General features: G+C 40.2%; 1 protein-coding gene across 1 annotated transcript; it reads left to right on the forward strand.

Moving 5' to 3' along the window:
- Positions 1 to 5,952: 5,952 nt before the first annotated feature.
- Positions 5,953 to 20,683, forward strand: LOC113008529 (filamin A-interacting protein 1-like). Its single transcript, XM_026146000.1, has 5 exons — positions 5,953 to 6,427; positions 6,506 to 6,637; positions 6,759 to 6,929; positions 7,442 to 7,620; positions 17,887 to 20,683. The coding sequence occupies exons 1-5, from the start codon at positions 6,299 to 6,301 to the stop codon at positions 20,390 to 20,392; spliced, it is 3,117 nt and encodes a 1,038-aa protein (XP_026001785.1). The 5' UTR covers positions 5,953 to 6,298; the 3' UTR covers positions 20,393 to 20,683.
- Positions 20,684 to 23,029: the final 2,346 nt, after the last annotated feature.

A 23,029-nucleotide genomic window follows, 5' to 3' on the forward strand; every position in this document is an offset into this window, starting at 1 on the left:
TAAATAGGAATAAAAAATAAAAATACAAGTGAATTGCACATTTCAAGTATTGAGTCTATTGCACTGTTGACTATTTACAAAGAGTATTGCACAAGGTATTGTACAGTGAGGTGAAGAGGCACTACAGCTTAGTTGTTCCCCCCTCCTTTGTCCTCCTGTTTCCCCTCCCTCTCCCCTCCAGAGAGGAGTTAAACAGTTTGATGGCGTGTGGGACAAAGGAGTTTTTAAGTCTGTTAGTTATTAGGGATACCCTTGGAAAAACCTGGAACCTGTTCCAATAGTTGTCAAACAAGGTCTTTATTGATATACATTGAGGTGTCAAAACTTGTCATTTACGGTGCAGATGAGTTCGTCAAATGTTAGGAAAAAGTTAGGAGTAATATTGAATTCATAGATTGTTTCCAAATGAAACAACTTAGAAAAAGATGTCGGACATAAAATTTAGTGGTCTACATAAATTAATTTCATGGTCACATGAAATTCTTAAACTCAGTTCAAGAAAAGATCCTGGAAAGGAATATATACCTCAAGTGAACTCAGTGAATGAAGGGAGACTGTGAGGCCACTTCCATCTACACCAGATCAGTACAAAAATGATTATTGAATATAAAACTTCCTATAAAATGAGTGAGGAGAAAAAAAACCCTCTCAGTCTCAATCATCATCTGAAAGAGGTAATTATCTTGAGGAACCCCCAACTCTCAATTGCCTTCTTGCCACAGTCAAACAATATGACGGAGTAACGATTAAAACGCATGCTTTCAGATGAATGGAGCACAGTAAGGTTACAGCTCACATAACCAGAGATCAGTGAAAGCTAATGCCTGTGGAGCAGAATCACATGCAGGGGAAATGGGGCTGCCTGGTAATCTTTAATGCCCGATCAATATGGATGACTGGTCTTAAAGGGTGGTCAATGGCGCTGGCTGAGGATCAATTGACTAGCTCCAGGAAACAGTTGATTGTTTCAATTCCAGACAAATGGCACCCAGAATTACTGTTACTCAAGTAAAGCACCCCGCCAACAGAACTGCATAAAACCGAGTTGGCCATGAACCCAGAAATGCTCAGTTTAAAATGCTCAGTTTTTATATGTTTGAATAAAAACAGCACTTTGTCTGATCCCTCTTCATAATCCAAAGTATTTACTCTTTTCACCATACTCCAAACCCAATACTTCCATTACACAGTAGAACTTCCATCCCCACCACCAAAGACACTTTGGGGCAATTTTCTTGTAATGTTCATGTTTCTATAAAAACAATAAGACACTTTCCATGAAATCAATTCGGGACATGTTGAAGTGATCAATAAGTTATTTCAAGGCTGCTTGTTAGGTGTTGGGAGTTGTGTGGTTCGGTGGGTGAGCGGGCACAGCAGTTATTGGTTTTGAAAGCCAACAACTTCCTCTTTAAAGCCACAATTTAAATATATGTTACCATTAAATCAATGGGGACTTTAGACAGAAGGCTAAAAATGAAGTGGACTGGTCAAAGACAGCAAATACCGAACAGGGACTGGTGTTCTGCCTCAAACACTTCTGGCCTGTTCAATCAGTGCATTATCCCAACACTCGAACGTTTGGGTACACGCTGACATTTTGTTTGCAAGTAAAAGATTGGATTGTAGAACTAACTAAAACATGTGGACATATGTCTCGAAGGGGTTTGTTAGTACATTTAACCTTTTGTCAGTGGCAGGAATTAAATATCGCCAGGAGGAGCAGTAATGGGTGCACAGTGAGGTTGACAAAGATAAATTCTCCAGAAATTTTTACAGTTGTTTAAGTCTACAAAGCAAGACATGCTTCACAACCCCCCCCCCCCCCCCCCCCACCCACACACACACCCACACACCCACACTAGCTCACGAAATCTGGATCAGTAAATGAAAGAACAGCTACACCCACACACAATCTGGTATTTATTGCCTTCAGAGGGAACAGATGTTCACCAGCATTCAAGGCAGCTCGACTTGACCTTTACATAAAACCAGCCTTAATGTTAAGAGAACTCGGTCACCAGTATGTGGGATATGTGTGTTTGTGTGTGTAGGAACGATCACTGTCATGTCTTATCTGACTCAATTACAGAAAAAAAAAAATCAAGTGTCTAATTCATTAAAGAGTCTTTACTCTGACCTCTACTGTCTCTTGTCCTAGAAGAGTGGTCAGTCATGAAAAATGTTTAATTACCTCATGTCAGCGAGGCTTCATTTTCAGTGCTAGCAATTGACTGACTGATCTGTGTAGTTTAATGTTCAAAGTTATTCTGAAAGACCAACGTGCACGTGTTTCAGTGAAGCCAGTCCTGGCTGGCAGAGAGTGATTGTAGCTCCAGAGGATATTGCTAATCAGAGATAGGAAGGGTATGTAAATAAGGCAAAGCTTTTAAGCTTTTACGAGAACCAAATGAGAAAACCTCTTTTGAACCAGGACCACATACTGCAACCTATACTGGTACTGTACTTAGTTAAAAATCATTTATTGCTTCTAGATACCTCAGTGGCCGGTATCACAAGGGTGATCTTTACATTTATTCGATATTAATAATCACCATATATATTAATAAAATACTGATTCGGTGCACGAGGAATCTAGCATCTGATCTCAGAATGAGGGTAGGGGGCTGTCTGTCTGTCTGAACAATCCTGCACTACCACAGAGTCTCGTTGAACAAAAATGACTCCAGAAGGACACGGTTTACGTCACAACTAAATAATGTACACTGTATTTTATGAAACCACTGGCTACTAAATGGCTGTTGTTTTGCTCTCCGCAATTATGGTTACCATTTGATTTATTGATCGTTTACTGTTATGTAAGAAGACCACCCACAAAAGCTAAACCATAAAGCAACACAACTCAAAACAACGATTTGGAAAGAAGACTAACACCATTAACATTATTTAGGATAGTAAGTGTAAAATGTGAACTCACAGCACAGTGCTGCATTACCTCATGGCCCTAGAAGGGTCTACTACACTCTCTCACTTTAGTTGACCAGCATCACAATAATTAAACTGACTTAAATGCAGTCAGATAGGTATGTGATATCAAATGGCACAAAATGTATATAAAAGTGAAGAACTATGATAAGGCTTATGTCCAAAAGCATTTTAAATTAACAGTAATTCAAATCAGTCACAAAACAAAACATTAAACGCCCTTCATGCTTAAAACATTTAGCATATGTAGCCTAACCACACTCATAATCATAAAGCACAACAGTTGCATTACTTGTGACGAAACTGATTTACAGACTCTTCAGCACTCCGCACCCCTCCATCTAGCTGGCTTGCAAAATGTATAATTTCTCAGTTATACCACTCTTGAAGTACTGTGCTCTAGCCAAAACACACACCAACCATACCGAATATGAATTATAGAGTGCTGTGCCAGCTTGACCCTGAAAACTGAAGGCCAAAGAGGACTCCAGCACTCAGACTGATCCAGCCTCCCATGACAGGTGGATATAAAATGGATGTGAGCTAACTGGTGAGAGTGAGCAGCTGAAGCAAGGGCGTCAAAATTAAATTACCCGGGGGCCACGGACCAGGTTGTATTGCCAAAAACTGTAGCCATGTAGGGTTCCATTATAAAAGAGCTGTCTGTAAAACTAGCTGCTCAATATGACTGTGCAGGGTAAAAATGGATGTTTTTAACTGTGACCACTAAAGCAACTTAAGTTAAGAGTCACCAGCCAGAGAAAAGGTTAGAGAACAGACAATTTGTTGCTTCTCATGCAGCACTCATCCTCGGTCTGGGTAACAAACCCCTCTCCATATACAGAAATGGGGCAGTAATGAATCTTAACACCGAAAACCATATTTTTAATCCAACAAACAAATACCTGTGACTTTTACTGAAAAATGATCAGGGTACAGGCATGAGACAGACATGACAAATTGCCTCCAGATAAATGGAAAGAAGATGAATGTCCAGAATCTCAAAAGATGTGCTAAAAAAAATAACTAAACTGTGTGTCTGAAATAAAGTTAAAGCAGTCCACTCAAAGCTTCATTAAAAGTGGCATATATGTGACAAACCTCACCCTTAAGGAATTTTTAACACATGAATGGAACATGCTTTCGCTCATTTTCCTTCTCGCCTCGGCAAGGTAATGTCTAGAACAGTCCAGGGCTGTGCAGCATGTGTGAATGCAGCTCTAGTTTGGAGGCCAATTACACAGCTGGTTGGATAATACCAAGGAACAGGTGAACGGTCATTGTTTTTGGTCTGTGGACAAATTAGCTGCAAAGATACTGCCTGTATCTGCCTGTGACCACTTGTGGCCAGGACAAGGTGTTGTGAATAAGATTAATTTTAGGAAATGGTACTGGTCTATTGTGAGGGCAGCCAGTGCCCTCTTGGGTAGAAAGGAGCGGGCAGGAGGGGTGCAGGCATGTTGCCCCCGGTGGTGTTCGGATAAACAAACAGAGGCACAGCCACATGTGAGGCTGCCAACTTGCCTGCCAGCGGACTGTCCTCAACAGGGCAGACCTGGCAACCATTATTAAGGCTGACTTTGGCTCTGAGCCACAACTGAAGTACCGAGGTATTTTCACATGCCTGGCATTGTGTGCGAGTGTGCTTAGACATCAGTAAGCATGTGCTGGTCTAGACACTGTGTGGGCACTAAAGAAAGCACAGCCTGGCTCGTGTCCGTGTGTGTGTGTAAGTGTGTGTGTGTGTGTGAGAAAGCAAGAGAGTGAGAGCAAGAGAGAGCAAGTGAGGCGTTCCGGCCCCATCGCTATTAATCAATTGAGTGCCAAGGGCAAGGAAACAGCAGCACGTGTCATGACTCGACTTGCACACATTAAAAGCACCGTAGGACGGGACGGCAAAAGGAACAAGAAATATGTTAATGCTCATGTCCAAGGAACACAGACCCCAGGCCATCATAGAAAATATGTGCCAAAGCTCACTAACTCACATCAGACCCTCTGCATTTATCTGAACCTATTCAAGATGAGTTATAAACTTTCCCTTTAGTGCACAAACTCAATTCCTTCCATCATTCAAATCTGGGCCTCAGGACAAATAATATCAAATTATAATAGGATATGATAACTTTGTAGTCGTGTTTATTGCAGCACTCAGCTTTCCAATTTTTATCTACACTCCCAAACAGCTGTGCTGAGGTTTTATTGTCCTTTTCTGTAGCTAAATGTCAAGGGAAGTACAAAAGAAATGCATCGACAGCCCAGACAGCTTCATCTGTCTTCCTAATTGATACAGAGAAGGCATCAAGAGGAGGGGGGAGAGTTTGAGATTGTCACTCACTCTGTTTCCAGACCAAGGGCAAGAGAAAAATACTTCAATGTGGACACCTTCCTTTAAGTGAGCCAGCACTCTCACAGTGATTTAGTATCTGAAAGATGTTATTGGCTAAAGTCTGAACTAGTTAAAGGTTGTCTTTTTTTCTGTTTGGTTTGTTTCTTCTTGCACAATGTTTGTCTCTTATGTACCAGTGCTCACCTTGTTTAGAGCCTCAAAGTTGCTCTCGGGCCTTGATGAAAACAAGCAGATGCTGCCTGTCTGTGTGCTTGTGTAAGAGCAAGAGCTACTGAGAAAAATAAAGACTCTCACTGCTTTTCTGTTCAGTATCAGACTTTCTAACATGCACCAACGAAATATATGAGAAGGTATAGCTGTCTTCAAACAGACATACTGAACCCCACCCCCCCAAAATAAAAAATAAAAAATAAAAAAAATCTGTGGGCACTTTAAAATTTTAAATACTTTTTCCTCAAAACACAAGGCCCTTCAGTTACTAATCTAAAAAGGAAAGGACCAAATACTATAGAATAAGGACTGTTCTTGCCCACAGGCAGAACTTGGGCCTGAAAAGCAGAGCTGAAGAGTAGCGAGATGACATCATCTTTCACTAATATGAACCTGATTGCTTTCTGTGTCTCGGGTGAGAACATACAGAAAGTTGGCCGGCAAACAATGTTTAACTTGTGTGATTAGCTTTAATAACACACGCGCACACACGGACGCGCACACACACAGTATCTAGATATATGGTCAGTAATCACTGTCCTACTTTATGGAAACATTTAGTCCATTTTATCAGCCAAACTAACAGCAGTTGCTGTAAATGTGCTAAGAGTAAGACTATGAGATGACATAAGCTGCACGCAAAGTAATGCCAGGCGCAGGCCTATCTATTTCAGTAACACTAACTGTTATGACAAGAGACCCCTTTGACTTTGGATTAGCTCATCAAAGCTTATATGATCTGCATCACTTACAAAAGCAACACAATAACCACTTGTACTGTAAAAACAACTCATGACCTTGTTTAACTTCTTTCATGCCAAGCATGTATTTTTCTTTTTCACCAATGTTCAGCTGTCACCTCCAATCATTTCCTATTTCTCAGCTTTTCCAGCTCCACGACAGACTTCACATACCCCATTGGTAAAAGCAGCAACATTTCTTCCCATCTTCGAGGTTGTATAAAGAAATACCTAAACGGCTGTCTTTTAACCTAACCAGGCTCTGATAATCATAATTGAAAAGGACAATATGCCAAAGAAGAGAGAGAGGTGGAAGGGAAGACACACAAGAGAAGGCCTGTCCTGTGATGACTTGCTGTTTCTGCTCAGCATTTTGGAGGGGGAACTACAGGTAGGATGATTTACTTCATATTGGATTTGCATTTATTTTGTAGTTCACTCTAGCTCTTGTGAACTCATGAGAAGAAACTGAAATTAAAGCCACTGTTTTTCTGCTGTGTTTGTTGAACCAGGCGAGGGATGAGGTAATTCCTGTTTTGAAATCAGAGCAGACAGATTCAGGTCTACTGAGGACCCACTATGGTTTCAGCAGACAGAAGATGGTGCTTCATGCCCTGCGGAGAGACTCCCTCTGGGCCCAGCAGGACCACTTACAGGATGTGTATGAAAGACCTAATGCTGAGGTACTAACTGCCAACAGAAAGAATGTAGACACCATCTGGAGGAGATAATCAAATTTAATGAGATGGATGCATTACAGTCTGACAAAAGAGTGTCTATTACTGCTGCATCATTGCACACATTTGTTAAATTGCAGTACAGGTGTTGCATGTTTTGAATCCATCCTTCTGCCATGGTTACAAAATCTGTAAGTGAGCACTTTTTCAATTAATTTCTACCACAGCAAAGTGGACTGGGTGGCAGCAAAAATCTTGGAAGAAGCTCATCAAAAATGCCTACTATTATAATGTGGGCAGAATAATTCTTGTTGCTTTTACATAATAACAGCTTTACTCATCAGATTTACATACTATGTTGCATTTTGTAAGCACGGATGATTGTCTTGTGGATTCGGTCTTGGTTTCAGAACGGCAACAGGAGAGAGCTTTCTCCCTGTGGTTAACTCTCAGCAAGTCAAGGTAAACTAAAGTTTTACTCTTCATGCCCATTTTGTTTTCCCTTCCCCCCCTCTTAGCTCAAACACTTGGTGGAAGCCCACGAGCATTCCTCAAAACAGATGATGAAGCAGCTTCAGGAGGTTACCCTCTCTCACTCTGAGGCTCTGCACAGGCTGGAGGAACAAGAGAAAAGCCACAGGGCTTTGATCCATAAGAGCAACAGCCTTACCACTCTGCTGAGGCAGGACAGAGAGAGGTTTGTGCAGCAAACCCAACACATGTAAATGTATGCCCAAGCAAAGACAACACTGATATTTTATATTTATACTCCCATGCTGGCCTATATTGAGGCTAGGCTTATAAAAATATCCACCAATTCCTTTCAGGAAGGGAATGTTACAGCAAGCTAGGAAAGGCTAAGGGATTAAAGTATTTCAGTACATTGGAATAAGACCTGATGGGACGGACCTGAGCTCTGATGTACACTTGTGAAGGCTTAAATTCTTTTAGTCTATGTTGGTCTGTAAAGCTCTTCATGGCAGAGTGAGTGGCTGCTCCATCTCAGCATTTATATATACACACATATGACCTTAAGACAGTACTTAGGAGTTACTCCACTCAGACACAGTCCATTACGTTCTGGACTTGGTTAGACTTTGTGGCCAACCTGGCTCAGCTCACTCCCCCTTGTAAACACATAAACATGCACTCACTTGCAATTACATGTAGAGGCTAAATTGGCGCTCTCATGTCCCATTCAACAGCACAACACAGTATAGGCTAAAGGTTTCTTCTAAAGTAAGGAAATGTGCTGAGGGTTTGTTGGTGGGTAGAAATGTTCCCTTACCAAATAGAGACCGTATTTAGATGTGGCCTACGGGTGAAGCTAGGTCTAACATAAAGGTGGTGACTGGTTCTCCCATGCAATTTAAAGGTCGTTTTGTCGAAGTTCCCGGTTGTCTTGGTTCATGTACCTCCAGCGTCCACTCTGTAATCTAGCTATGTAGAGACTGGACCCGCACTGGGCTTGCAGCCTTGGAAGGAGACTAGTTGTCTGCTTCTGCATGCCAAACTGAAAAAAGGCTTTTACTGATCCACCACAGGCATATATGCAATTAAAGACCAAAAATAGTCATACCAGTAGAGCGATTAAGTTCACTAGAATTCTCTCTCTTCAAACACAATGTGGAAAGCTAAAAACATATTCACTTAAAGAGTATGTGGTTCATCTTGGCCTAATGATGATTAATACATGAGTACATGGCATGTCTGTGGTGTGTCTGTAGCCCCGTGTGACGCATTTATTCCTGAGTGTTCATAACATACAGGTTCTTTCATCTCTTTGCCCGCTCTCCTTTCTAAATATCTAAAACATCATTCTTTATTAAATAATCTAAAGCATAATCCAACTGAACACACACCTACGCTGTCTTAAAAGAATGATCTTAAAAGAAGGAGACCATAAAAAGGAGCAAAATAGCTAGCTGCCTCTCCAGTGAGTCCCTCGCGCCCTGGTCAAGTCTCCAAATTCCACTGTCATGGGGAGCAGCTAGTGCTTGTAGTCCTTGTTCTGATCTGCAGCCTCTGTGAGACGGTGGAGCTTGAGCTCATTCATCTGCAGGATCAGACTCTGGAGAAGTAGGCGAATGATGGTGGAGGGCCACGACAACAGTGAGACGGGTCAGCAAGCCAGTTGGCAGGGAATGACGTGATGGAAATTATGAGTCTGAATCACCAAATGTTCTTGGCCAGGAATTAAAATACCTGGATACACTGTCCAACTAAAGTCTGTGTGGGAAACACTGGTTATTGTCTGGTTCACTTCCTACCCTTGCTTTTAGGCTCTATTTGTCAGTTAAAAGAATACTTAACCATTTTGATAATCGGTTAGGTGTTTCTGTCTGCTTTTAGGCTAAATGCTAAAATCTACCTTGTAAAATCTTCTGATTTTGTAGCATTTTACAGCATCAAAATTTGCTCTACTCTTAAATCCCAGTGGTGAATCACATCGGATAGAGCCAGATATTTGATTTAACACAGATTTTATGCTGGTTCTTGACGCAACCCTGCCATTTATCCAGGCACTAGGAGAACACCAGTTTCAGACTCCCTGAGGATGGATTTTCTGTCTCTGGCTGGTCTCAAACTAGGGATGTTTAACGTGCTGGGTATCTGTCCAACTGCTGAATTATGTATTCCAAAGATATAGTTTGTCTAAAATGCACAGGTTTCTATTGCCCTTCTTTGCATTCCTGACTGCACTTCAGCTTCTTTGAGTTTGGCTTAAATAGGTTTGAGCTGAGTTAAATCTTGTATTTATCCCCTGGGTAAACAACATAAGGCACATGGTGATACGCTTGTCCCTTTCATCTCTTTCCCAGTCCAGTCTTTTTTTTCTTTGCTTCTTGCTTTGCAGATGCCTAAATATTTAAACGAGAATTTCCACTCTTACTTCAAATCCTCTTCAACTATCTTTCAATCTCACTCTGTTTCTTCTCAAAGTATATGCTCCAGGCCAAGAAAACCACACGGCCTGGCTAAAAATCGGCACCCCTCACTTTTTTCCCCCCCTCGTTTCCCTGGAAAAGTAGCTCCACCAGGTGCCATATGCTCAACAGATGACTTGTTTTAGCCATAATTTAATACAGAAGATTCAACACACATTGTATCACCACTTTGCGCAACAGTATGTGTCAAAGGACGATTACATCTTCACGTCACTATGCCATTGCAGCAATCTGGCTGTTCCAACCTCAGCTATCAGAACATGCTTTAAGACTGTGCGTATTTTCTATGGTTTATTACTGGGATGACAGCATCTCAGCATTAACCGCACACACATGTTCAACATACAAGGGACATCAATGCTCTCATCTGTCCATTTCAGTTCAGAATCACAAACTCTTCATAGACTTTACCCAAAACCACTCTTAGAGCTATCATGTTTTCACTTTACAACTGATGTGGCTTTCTCATCAATACATCATCAGTGAGCACTACAGATGCAGGAAAGGAATGCACATGATCTAAAAAGGATTATTTAAAACAGCCCTATGAGGCTGTACACTTTAGTCCTTTGGGTTAAATTCTCAAGTTAGCTAAAATACTTTCATCCTAACATGTTCATGTCATATGCTCAAAGGGACAATGCATACATATAACTGTTCCATGTTTATCACCTTAGATTAGGGTGTTAGCTTATATTGTTTGCCAATTAGCACTACAGCCCCCCCCTCCGCTATTTCTTTTCCTGTGTTGAAATGCCAAAGGAGGAGGAGACTAACCAGACGGGAGAGCTGAACAGCGTAACTCTATCAAATTAGCATATCAACAAGAATTACGTCAACCTGAGTATCTGGTACAGTTTTGGTTTTCTTCCTTCATTCTTTGTTTTTCTAAACATTTAGTCCATTTTAGCATCATAATAACATCCGTTACCAAGTGAAAACTGTGGCCTCGGGTTTAAAGACGCTGATGTGTTTTGCAGCTGCAGCACACTCAGCTGCAAACTGTTTAAGTGAGTACTGGGAGTCCTCCTGGGATGGTGGCGCTTTATCACCTGCTCAATGCCTTCCTTCCTCGCAGCTTCTATGCCTTCAAATCTGGCTACAAAATATACAAAAAGTAATAGAGGCAAGATCAAGCCTAGGCCAAAGTTCAACACACACAATAAACAGGTCCAAATTATTGCCAAGAAAGTAAACACGTCTTTCAGTTCAAGGGTTGAGGCAATGTATAGCAAGGAGAGGCAAACCCTGGTTTTCTCTGTGGAAAGCCCTGCAGAAACCCTTGGGGAATCTGCATTGTTAGTCTACATACCACATGTAGACTTATTTAGTAAACTCAAGGCTCCTCAGTGCAACAAAAACCGCAGGAGGGTAAAACATTGGTCTGCTGCACTACAGCCTAGATGAAACCAGCATTCAGCCTAAAACTGAGGCTCAACTATCAGTCTCAACCCCTTTTTCAGGACTCTGGCAGAGAAAATAAAAGGCAGGCGGGAAGGGTGATATCCATGTAATTGGCACACACTGTCCAGTCCCTTTTCTTAAACAGCTTGACTCCAGACGGTGAAACTGTGATCCCATTAGCGCTAGCATCAGAGCAGAGCCTTGATGCCCAGTCAAAACAATGCATCTTAACTGGTTAATCCAGCATCAGCCTCATGTGTAAAATGTCTGTAGACAAAAGGAGTTGTTTGATAAATTACTATTATACACAACTGGAAAGAAACTGAGTAGCCTCTTCTGTTTTTAATTTTATTAATTTAACACTGGCTAAAATGTAATTGCACTGGCTGCCAACTCAACAAAAAGACTTGAAGTTAGGGCTGCTCAATTAATCGAATTTTAATCACGATTACGATCTGGGCTTTCAACGATCATTAAAAATGACTGAGCCGATTATTAGCCCCTCCCTCATGCTTTACTCTCGCGCTGCTCCGTGTGGCAAATCAAGCGCACTGCTCTGCATTTCGAACACGCGTTACAACAATTAAGAGGACCCGAGGGAAGCTCGGAAAGCTAAGCAGAAGTTATTTGGAGAGGAGAGTGACTGCCGTTGGTTGAAAAGAAGGTAAAGAAAAAAAACTTCAGTGGTGTGGAAAACATTATGGGTTTGCGAGTCAGATGTGGATCAAGTTACGACACAGTGTGTAAACATTTGCTATGGTCTGTCGTAAGCTGCACCACAGAAGCACCACTGCAAAGTTTCACATTTTTCATTTATTTCTTATATTGCAAACATTTGCACTGTTATCAGTATTTGCACACTATTTTATATTATTTTTTAAAGTCATTATTCAATACATTGTTATTCTTAACCCTTTAAAGCCGGTCAGAGCAGCATGCTCGTTTTGTATAACTATTTTTAAATCCCTGTAGAACCTGAACCGCTAAGCTAGCACAATAAATTTTTTTCCATATGAAACCAGAGGAGTTACATCTTATGCCATCAGCTTGTCCTAGGTCACGGTTTCCTTCCACATATAGCTTTGCAAAAATTGCATAAAAAGCGCTTGCAGGAACAAAAACATAATATTCCAGAAACACGCTTTGCCGATCCGATCAGCTGTTCATAACACTTCCCACATTCAACGCGAACTATCGCAAGTGACGTCATTTTCGCGGAAAATGTAGTTTTTTTACTTGTAGGCCTTAGAACTCGAATTGCACTGCTGGAAATAGTTTATTTTGATGCACATGCACATTCTTTGCAAATTTGCATCATAGGATTGTTTTTTTGTTTTTCCTGCAGTATATAAAAATTGCTGTATCTCCAAAAATAAAACTATGAAGACACTCAAAATAAATTTCCTGTTGTTGTAAACTATTTTTTGCAACTTTTTTGTATTTAAAGTTTTGAGGGATAAACCTCTTAAATTTCTCCAAGTAGAAATATATGTAAACAAAACAAAAACGATTTTCAATTTTTTTTTTGTAGTTTATTGCACTTTTTTGCAATTAATGTAGTTACTATGGACTTAATACATACACATTTTAAAAATATGGGCTATAACAGTTGTATTGATGTATAGCAACGTGAAATGCTCCCACAAATGGCACTACAGCATGTAAAAAAAAAAAATATAAGCTCTGGCGGACGAAATAAATATCGTCAAATAATCGTGATCTCAATTTCAGTGAAAATAATCGTGATTATCATTTTTGCCATAATCGAGCAGCCCTACTTGAAGTTTTCACAAAGAGGAGAAGAGGAATATTTGTACTTCACATTTGCTTTCAAGCCAAGTTTTTCAGGTCATAATGAAAACTCTTTAACTAATGAGGTATTGTATTACATGGTTAATAAACAAAAAATTTTCAGAACTTCATATCACATACATGCAACAGATGTGCTGTTGCAAATGAGACCCGCGGCAATCCTTGTATAACGTTTTATAGTTGTACGAAGAACTGAAAATGTTATTCCTGTATTACCTGAATTACTAGAGAACCAAGAGAAAAGCAACACAATAAACACGGCTGTGCCAAAGCAGAAACCCGCAGATGTTCTGTTCGTCCCTCACTCAAACGCATTCGCCATCTGCCTGCTCAGCCAATGAAGTGTCAGAAGATGTTCATAAATTATCAGGATCTGGCAGTGAATCAACTCAGAGAAGAAGCACTGCCCCGATCACAAGCTGTTGGGCCCATTTATTAGCTATAGTGAGCAGATGAGGTCAGTTATTCATACTTTCAATTTTATTAAACATTTAGATAAATGAAGGGAAGAAAGCCAACACCGACTGACTAAGCAGCTGCTTTTCTTTCTGTACTTTCAATGTGCCATTTATATGAGCGCTCTTAGAAAAAAGAAGGATTTGTCAAATGTGACAGCCTTAAAAAAGAAGAAAAAGAAAATTATACCTCTGCATGAAAATAGGAGCTAAGAAAACAGAGGAGAGTGCTACACTCGGATAAGAGACATATTACATATCGGCATTTCTTGTGTGTGTGTGTGTGTGTGTGTGTGTGTGCGCTCTTTTAACCCCCAAATATGAGTTTTCAAGAACTGGATGAAATGCCAACTCCTCCTCTATGTAAAAGAGGACCTCATGAACTCTGATATGGGGGTTGGTATGTGCATAGATATTCAAAGGAATGAGGAGGATCTTTCTCACACAAGAGAAATATCTCAAATCTCTCTTTCCTGGCAAAATAATTATAAAGGTCATGGCAAAAAGAAAGTTTGAATCTTATAGTATTTAGTATATAATACAGTATACGTATATAATTAAGATAGTGTCACTGTCTTCCATGGAGGTAGAAGTAGTTGAAATGGTTTTACTGATAAAAATGCAAAACACAAGCAATGCAACTTGGCCTGGCTTTTGATCATTTCAATATTACTTTGATCAAAAGTTAAAGGTTCTTTTAAGTGTTGTAATTTCCAAAGCATATCAAAGCATAAAAGGCCACTTTTGATAGTGAACATATTCTAAGATGGCAAAGGTACCTTAATTAGCCAATAATAAATCATCATACGTGCCTAGACTTGTAATCAACCAAATCCTGTGACTCCACTTTGGGTATCCTCCCAGTTGGGCAAGATCTGTTTCCCACTAAGGGGCTTCAAGTAAGGTGTGAAGTTTTAAAACTTGGAAAATTGACTTTCAACTTTAACTTTCTGCATTTTGGTTATCAGATTATTTTCATTTCATTTGGGTTAAAGGAAAATAACTGTAAATCTCAGACCCAGAAATAAAGCAAAAAACAACAAGGCTGTGTGTGTCTTAGGTGGCTGCTTCATGGAATTTTTTTAAATTAAAATTCTGCTTGTGTCACGTTAATTACCCAGTGGCACAGTACATTTTATAATGACCGCTGCAGACCAAAAACGTCTGATGACTCGTGCTTAGCTGCTGCCATTTTATCAGCTACATTTCATTAAAACAGAGCCTAAGACAAGAGGTCTATTAATCCTGCAGTAAAAAAAGAAGAAAAAAGTTACAATTTATGCAATTAAGGGCAAACTAAATATTAGAAATGCCACTCTGTGTTTTAATAAAACATGATAATCTTCTTCAACAATAAGTAATCACCATTACAAACCAAAAACAATTAGAAATGAAATGTTATCAACCACAGCTATCTATGCCTTTAGAACAGGCAGCCACAGTTGCCATGAAGCAATTAAGGGATTAAAGCAAATACCAACCAGGCACAGAATACAGCCTTACATCACCAAGTTATGCAACTTGTAGAGTCTGTTATGAAGAGGAGGTTGTGTCTCTAAATGGAAGACGTTCACATGTTAAACTATGACACAAATGATTCGAGATGGATTCTCTGCTGACAGAAACAGCTTAAATATTCTTGTGCATTGCACACACATTGCATGTGCGATTTCTTGTTTCTATACCTGACCTGTGTCTAAGTAGTTTCAGTGGGGTTTAATTTGGCATGCTTCATATAAAAAAAAAAAAAAGCTTGTGAACATAAATATCTAAAAAGCGAAGTTTAAGTGCACCTTTTTGCTTGTTTTCTAAATTCTTGTGAGACTGCGACATGCCTCATGAGGGAAAAGGCCTCTTTTATTTGAGGCCTACATGAGTTTGCTCGACAGAGGGGAAAAAAGAAAGTACCACCACAGGTTTATTTAGCAGTGAAAAACATTGCAAATAAATGGAACAAAATCTATATTTTTTTGATTTTGTTTAGCACAATCATTTAAAAAGCTTAAACATTAACACCTATTTATTATCTTTTTCATTCCTGTGACAGATGAGACTAACTGCGAGAATAAAGGAGTATAATCACGCTATACTGAGCACGCAGTTCACGACTTGAGTAATCAAAAAGAAGATATAGATAAAGTGAAAGTTGATGATGGCATGAGAGGGAAAAAAAGATTGGCATTTTCATAACTAGAAGCAAAAATGTAGAAAGAGAAAATAACTCACAAAAGAGAGAATGTGTTGAGGAGAGAGAAAGAGAGGAAAAAAAGAGGGACATATGGATGCAATTGAGGGCCGATGAACTGATGATGTCATCTCCCAGTCAGGTTATCGGGCCCCAGGCAAAGCTGCTACAACTCACAAAACATGTTTTTTCTTCTTGAAGTATATTCAAACTCCAAGCACACAACATATAAACTGGTCTGCATGCTTCTGGGACACGCCAAGGCAGGTTAAGAATTTATGTAGCATGGTTATGGTTAAATGTTCGGTTAAACTAATCCTGCAAACTGAGGGTGTTATCCTTGCAGATTGAATGGTGATTGAAGACTTTTCTTTGCGTGCGCACACACACACTCCTTCCCATTAGCCTCTTTGGCATTGCTACACAATGACCTCATCTGCAGTGGGCTGAACTCCAGAAAAAAAAGACACACACACAAACACACATGTTCACACACACACACACACACACACAGAAGTAGAGCCTGTACAGTCCCATATAAGGACTTGCTGATGATGTAATGGGCGCCACTGAGTGCGAGAGAGTCTCTGTGCGGAGCACTTCTCATAATGTTTGGTTTTCCGGATGGAACGTCCACATCACTGGGATCTCTGGGAAAGGGAGAGGTAAAAGAGTGGAGGCAATTTATTTTTTGAGGATTTTTTTTCCAAAAAGAAAAAAAAAAAAGGACACGGGGCAGCTGAACTGCACAGGTAGGAACGAAAAATTTTTTGTTCTACAGCAAAAAGATGCAGACATGCATTTAGAAACGTTTCCCATTTAAAACCCGATTTACAACTGCAAGATAAGCTGATAAGGATAACGTAACTGTTGGCTAATTCTACACAGATTAAACAAAGAGATTGCTTTGCAACAGAGCTGTTCAAAAGGTATCCAAGGTGTTGATTTAGATGTAGAAAATTATTTTGAAGATTTTGCTTTTTGCAATTTTCTGCATTTAAAAGGAATCAACACATTACTCAAAGTCAAGAGAAACAATATAACAACTCATCAGTGAATGAATCTTATTAAAAACAGAAATACTTAACAGCGAGTTCATAACCACCCATTTGTTCCACTTACAACTATTTAAACTGCACTAATTAAACTCACTCAAAACACACTCCAAGATTAAAGTTGTAAGAGAAACATCTTAATTAACAGCGCGCTTTATTCTTTTCACAAACACAATGTTCAGTCTCGTATTTGAGATTTAACATTAGTAGCCTTATATTTTAAAAAATTAAACAAAAAAACTCATTAGTTTCAAGTCAATATAGAGGATCTGGAATTATACACAAGTAGAGCTAAATGTCTGGACTACACTGTCACTGTTTTTAATGTGTGCTTGTTTTAAAAGATTCTGCTATGTGAACTGTGGATATACCTCTAGAGTGCAAAATAGCATGACACAAAAAGTCCAAACTCTCCCATTCCGAATAGTAAAAATACACCGGTGACAGATCACATTGGAGCATATGTCTCATGCACTAAGATGACAAAATACACAGTATGAATTAATGCTTGTACAGAACTCGTGCGCATCTGGGGGAATGTGAGGAGTGACAGCACTTGGTAAAAGTAGCCAGTCTGTAATTACTTTAAGAACAGAGGGGAATTCCTGACTCTCTTAGCTTAAAGTGGGGTTTACATTTGAGGTGCACAGAAGGAGGGTGATTGGATGCAGCATTGAGGGTACTCAAGGGTAAAGAAACTTCTTAATTAACCAATACTCCCTGCCAAGGGACCATCTGCCATGTGAGTCAAAACATCCCACAGAATGGCTGTTGCTTTGAAAGAAACACACAAACATAAAGAAATATACACACATGTCCTCATGTTGTACATTTCACAGGAATACACAGATGTGCAAAAAAAAAAAAAAGCCTCCTTTGCTTCTGGGGGAAACTGAGTGGGCAACAAACTGTTATTCAGATTCTTCTGAAAAACAAAAATAAATGTTTATGCTGGAAATACACAACTTAGGACATTTTGTGAGTTCAAGAGGTTAGCTGTAAACATAAAAAGTGCCCTTTGGGGGCTGAAATGAGTCAGTTACACAATAAAACTTGGCTGCATTATTCTGTTTGACAACACATTTCAATTCTTTTCCTCTGCAGACTCAAGCTGTTGCTTAAAAAGGAAAGAGAGTACCAGGAAATTAAAGCGAAGAAACATGAAAGAGAAGCATCCATTCTAAAAAAGGAGCTGACCGAGCTGAAGGCTTTTGCACTGCTAGTTGTAAAGGAGCAAGAGAGACTGAGCAAGCTGCTGGAGGAGCAGAAACGCTGTACCAAAGAACTGACGGCTATCACTGACCATATCAAGCAGAGGCTTAGTGCTCCTAGACGAAGAGCAAAGGTGGGGGAGGAACTAAAATCTCTGCATATCGAGGTTGAGCGCCACAATCAAGTTTCCCTCTTCCACAAAAGCCAGAACAAAATGACAGCCCTAAGCCTCCTGTCAGAGGTCGAGGTACTGAGGAGAAGGGTGGTGCAAATGGAGGGAAAAGACGAAGAGCTGATACGCATGGCGGAACAATGTCGAGACCTGGACAGCAGACTAGCGAAGGAGACCAGCAACTGCCGTAGCCTGAAAGCTGAAGTGGATAAACTCAACAGCAGAATTAGTGAACTGGACAGGATGGAGGAGGCTTTAGGCAAGAGCAAACAGGACTGCAGCATCCTAAAAAACAGCTTGGAGCAAGAGAGACAGGGCAGCAAAATGCTTTCTGATGAACTTGACACTTTAAGGCTAAAGGTAAGAGATCTAGAGGCCGTTGAGAGCCAACTGGAGAAGAGTGAAATGGTCGTCAGACAAGATCTTGGCAAGCTCAGGTCACTTACTGTAGCTTTGGTGGAGGACAGAAAAACTATGGCTGAGAGACTCCGACAGGCTGAGGAAAAACTACATAGGAAGGAGGGCAAAAGAAACGAGCATGGCAATTTGGCCACAATGACAGAAAAGCTGAGAGAGGACAGGCTGCAGGCACTGAGGTCTCAAGTGGACTTGGAAGAAACAATAAAGAGCATAGCAAAGGAAAAAGATGATCTCCTGGACAGTCTGAACAAAGAGGAGGAAAGAAACAGAGAACTACAGAATAAGGTAACTATAATGAAGAAGAAGTTACAGGTCTTGGAGAACAGGAAAGAAAAAGAGGACAAATACTCATACACCTCTATTCCAAATAACACTGCCTATTACTGCCAAACTGAGGACAACAAAGTTAAAGAACTGACCCGTGAGTTAGAAATGCTGCAAAAGAGACTCCAGGATAAGGAAGTGCTGGAGGGAGAACTGATGAAACTGGAAGAGGACTTTGAGTGTCTTGAAAAGAGGCTCCATGAGGAAAAGACGAGGACCCAAGCTCTAACAGAGGAGCTGGAAGTGACAAAGAGAGAGCTTTCAAGGTACGAGCAGGCAGAGAAGCAGGAGGTCAACCAGGAGCACCTTCTCCTTTGCCGCCTTCAGAAGGAGCAGGTTAAATCTAGACTCTTAACCAGAGAAGTAGACAGCCTGAAAGAGAAACTCCAGAAGCTGATGGGAACAGAAGAATCCATCTGCAGGATGCAAGTGGATCAATCCGCACTGCAAAGAAAACTGAACCAGCAAGAAGCCAAGAACAAAGAGCTGGCCAGAGAGATGAAGGAACTTACTGGTGAGCTAGACAGATACAGACAAATCAATAGTGTGAAACCCAGTGCCAGCAAACACACTGCAGTCCATGATCAGACCACCAGAGAGGTGCAAACTGAGCCTGCACAGAGCCTGCTTCCTGACTATCGGAGGCACAGCAAGAAACTAGATGAACAAAATGGTGACACAGACCCAAACCATAATGTAGAGATCGTCAACAAAAGGAGCTCTCCTGTCAACAGCCTTAACAGCTTAAACAGTACAAATAACAACCTAAGCCAGGACAGCAGCCACTCAGGGACAGAAATGCACCCAACAATTAATGGAGAAGTTATGATGTTAACACACACACCAGGTCAGCCACTGCACATCAAAGTAACACCGCATCATGTCCTCAACACAGCAATGCTCGAGATCAGTAGCCCAACTGGAGAGACAGCGTCATCATACACCAGCACAGCCCTAATCCCGACGAGTGGAGCTTCACCTAAGCAGAGAATTACCATCATCCAGAACCCTAAGACCCCCACTTCCAACCCTGACCGTGCCATCTCCCCCCTTGACGGTGCGAACATGTCTCGAATGTTGAGCCCAAATTGCTCACGCTCTGTCACACCCGACCACAACAGCTCTCCTATTCAGATCGTAACTGTCAGGAGTTGCTCTCCGGAGCCAGCAGAGGTTACAGATCAGACTATTTTCTGCAAGACACCTGAACAGCAGAACGGCTGGTACCATTCGAGGTCCAGTACCCCTGACTCAAGTCCCAGTATCATCACAACAGAGGACAGTAAGATCCACATCCATCTGGGGAGCCCATATTTCCAGCCCCGACATGGTATGACCCACAATTTCCCACAGCCCGTTGGGCCATACTATGTTCGACATGAACAAAGAACTCAAGTACTCACTAACGGCTGTCATGTAAAAGGTGTTGGAAAGATTACAAGTAGCATCACTATATCCCCTGCTAGCTCGCCAGGATCATAATCCTTAAATGTTACAATAAGCAGTCTTTGTATTTAGGTGAAATACAAATATATAATATGTATTTTGCAAAAAATATGTCCTCAGTCATCATTTTAAACTCTACACAACCAAAATAATTCTGCAAATGCAAAAGTATTTTGATGTATTTGAATGTTTCGTCATGTTTGTTTAATGAGAGCCTTTGTAAAGCTTACTTTATTTGATTACTGTCTCAAGATTTATTGACTTTAACAACCCTTCATTGAATGTCAAGTGCCTGTCTAAGACATAAATGAGATGTCAGTGTTTCAATAACATTCCTTTTTTTCCCTTGTTCATTAAAAGTTATCTTGTTTTCTATGTATTCATACTGAATACTTCTCAGAGGAACTGGGTCGCTTGCCAGTTTAAATGCAAAACAGCTGGATTTGGGAAAAAGTGAGTGCAAAACAGTGCTTTGATGTTTGATGAATTACTGGAAGAAAAAAAAGCTTTATATGTTTGCTGAGCTGGGTTCGACTCAAAAACCTTTTTCCCCCCTAATGCAAGGAAACTTGGAACACTTGGTGATGGAGGAGGTGTCCAGGTTTAATTGTGAATTGGCCACTAATTTACTTTTTAGTAAATATTATGAACTGTAATTGTTATTATTAGCATTTAACTAATTTCAAAGTGACAAGTGATCCAATTAAATCATTTAAAAAGGTTTAATAGATACATTTCCACTGCTTTCCTGTGCTGTGAAAACAAGCAAGACCCCGCAAAGTATTCAGCATGTGCCTTCTCCTGCCACACAAATATCCCAATTTATAGATTAATGAGGCATTGTGTCACCATACTGATGTGCTTACTTTATGATTCTACAGCCTGTATGATGTAGACAAAAGTAGTTTTGGTTCTCAAAGTTCAGCTAAACAATAATTCTGTTGCTTTCAAGACACCTATTTAAGATTCAGATGAAGAATGCTAAAAAGAAAAAAAACAAGTGTACTGTTGAAAAAAGTAATGGAAAATTAAATCTGTTATGAAAGAAAAATATGCACAGGAATAAGGAATTATTGTTTATCTTGGAGAAAATACAGTTTACTGCCTTAGTTTCCGAAATAGCACAGATAATCCTCACACATTAAGCACAGTGATAACTTCTGCAAAAGCTCAATAAGGCTGGAAAAACACACAAGTTAAACAACAGCAATCAATTTATTCTTTTTAATTAGGTCAGCCGATTCCTTTAAATAAGCTCGCATCAACCCTGAAACCATAACAGCAGCCTTTGCTGTTTTAAGTGAACACAACCCTTATTAGATATTTTTAAGTGCAACATGACAAAATGAACAGTTACACAGTGTGGCAGAAATAAATAGCCTAAGACACTTCAGCAAATGAAATCTAGTCACCAAGTCATGATGAGCTGTGCCATCCAAATAGGAAACTAGCTGACAACACTGGGGGATACCATTACATGTCCTGGGGGGAGAGACGCTGGCAGCAAGCCTACAAATAGTGTGTATCTAACAACAGTTGCAGAGAAATATTAATGTGCAACTTGACAGGGGCTCTTGTGAGACCCTTTATTATTGGTTTGAGAATTTGGCCACGAGACACATCATCGCAAAAAAGGAAGAAAAAAAATATATAGAAAAAAGCAGGAAAAAGTTGCACTGCTTCTTGCAAATTGCTGCCTTATTCTTAAGACTTCAAAGTCAATCCCATCCTCCGTCTAACAGACTTCAATTCTGCTTTACAGCCCTGTCAATTTTCTGTCAGCCTTGCAGCCATTTCTGTCAAGCAGCTCTGTGATATGAACGCACGGAAGGACGGTTATGCCAGGGGCAAACCTACAAAAAGAAAGCGCTGCACAGATCTCTGGACATAAAAACACACATGGGTTTACATAAGTAATAGCATGAAAGGTTGGAGAGTATCACCTGTGCAGATAATACATTCTGCTGAAGCATTTCAAAGTGATCACAGCTCATTGCCCAGGACACATGGAGAACAGGCAACTTGTAGAACCCTTCTCACTGCCTGGTCATGACTTTCATCATGAACAAATCCCAACTTTTATGAAAGAATGCAGATTTTACAGAAGTGGTCAATCAGCCCCAAGAGGAAACTGTAGTAAACAAATAGGCAAACTCTAATAAATTAATATATAAGTAAAATATATGTATTATATAAGTAATAGATCAACTAATCAATTAAAGTCTGCGCTGATCTGTAAACACACAGATGTTTATTATTGTAAAGCAACGTTAACACCTGTATAATATTAAAGAGCGGTATATTGCATTATATAACTAACGTAATAAGGATCAGAAATTGAACTGAGGCTGGTATGGCTCAATTCAATATATTTTACTGACATGTGCACTAACATCTGGCATATTATGTTTCGTTTCTGCGTGCATGTGCGGAGACAACAAATGCAGAAAACGTGAATGAACATATTTAGCTTAAAAATTGCTAATGACTCTCGAAAATACAGCATCATGCTCACATTCCAATATGATCGCTACACAATCAGGTCATTCGTCCTAAAACAGCACGACTGCCCTCTTTTGGTATGCAGAGTGCATGAAGCTGTTCCAGAAGTAGCCGCAGGGAACTTCCTGTGTTGATATGTGGCAAGAAACGTGGGTACAGCCCACTGGATGC

Source organism: Astatotilapia calliptera, chromosome 16, assembly GCF_900246225.1.
Source record: "Astatotilapia calliptera chromosome 16, fAstCal1.2, whole genome shotgun sequence".
NCBI lineage: Eukaryota > Metazoa > Chordata > Actinopteri > Cichliformes > Cichlidae > Astatotilapia > Astatotilapia calliptera.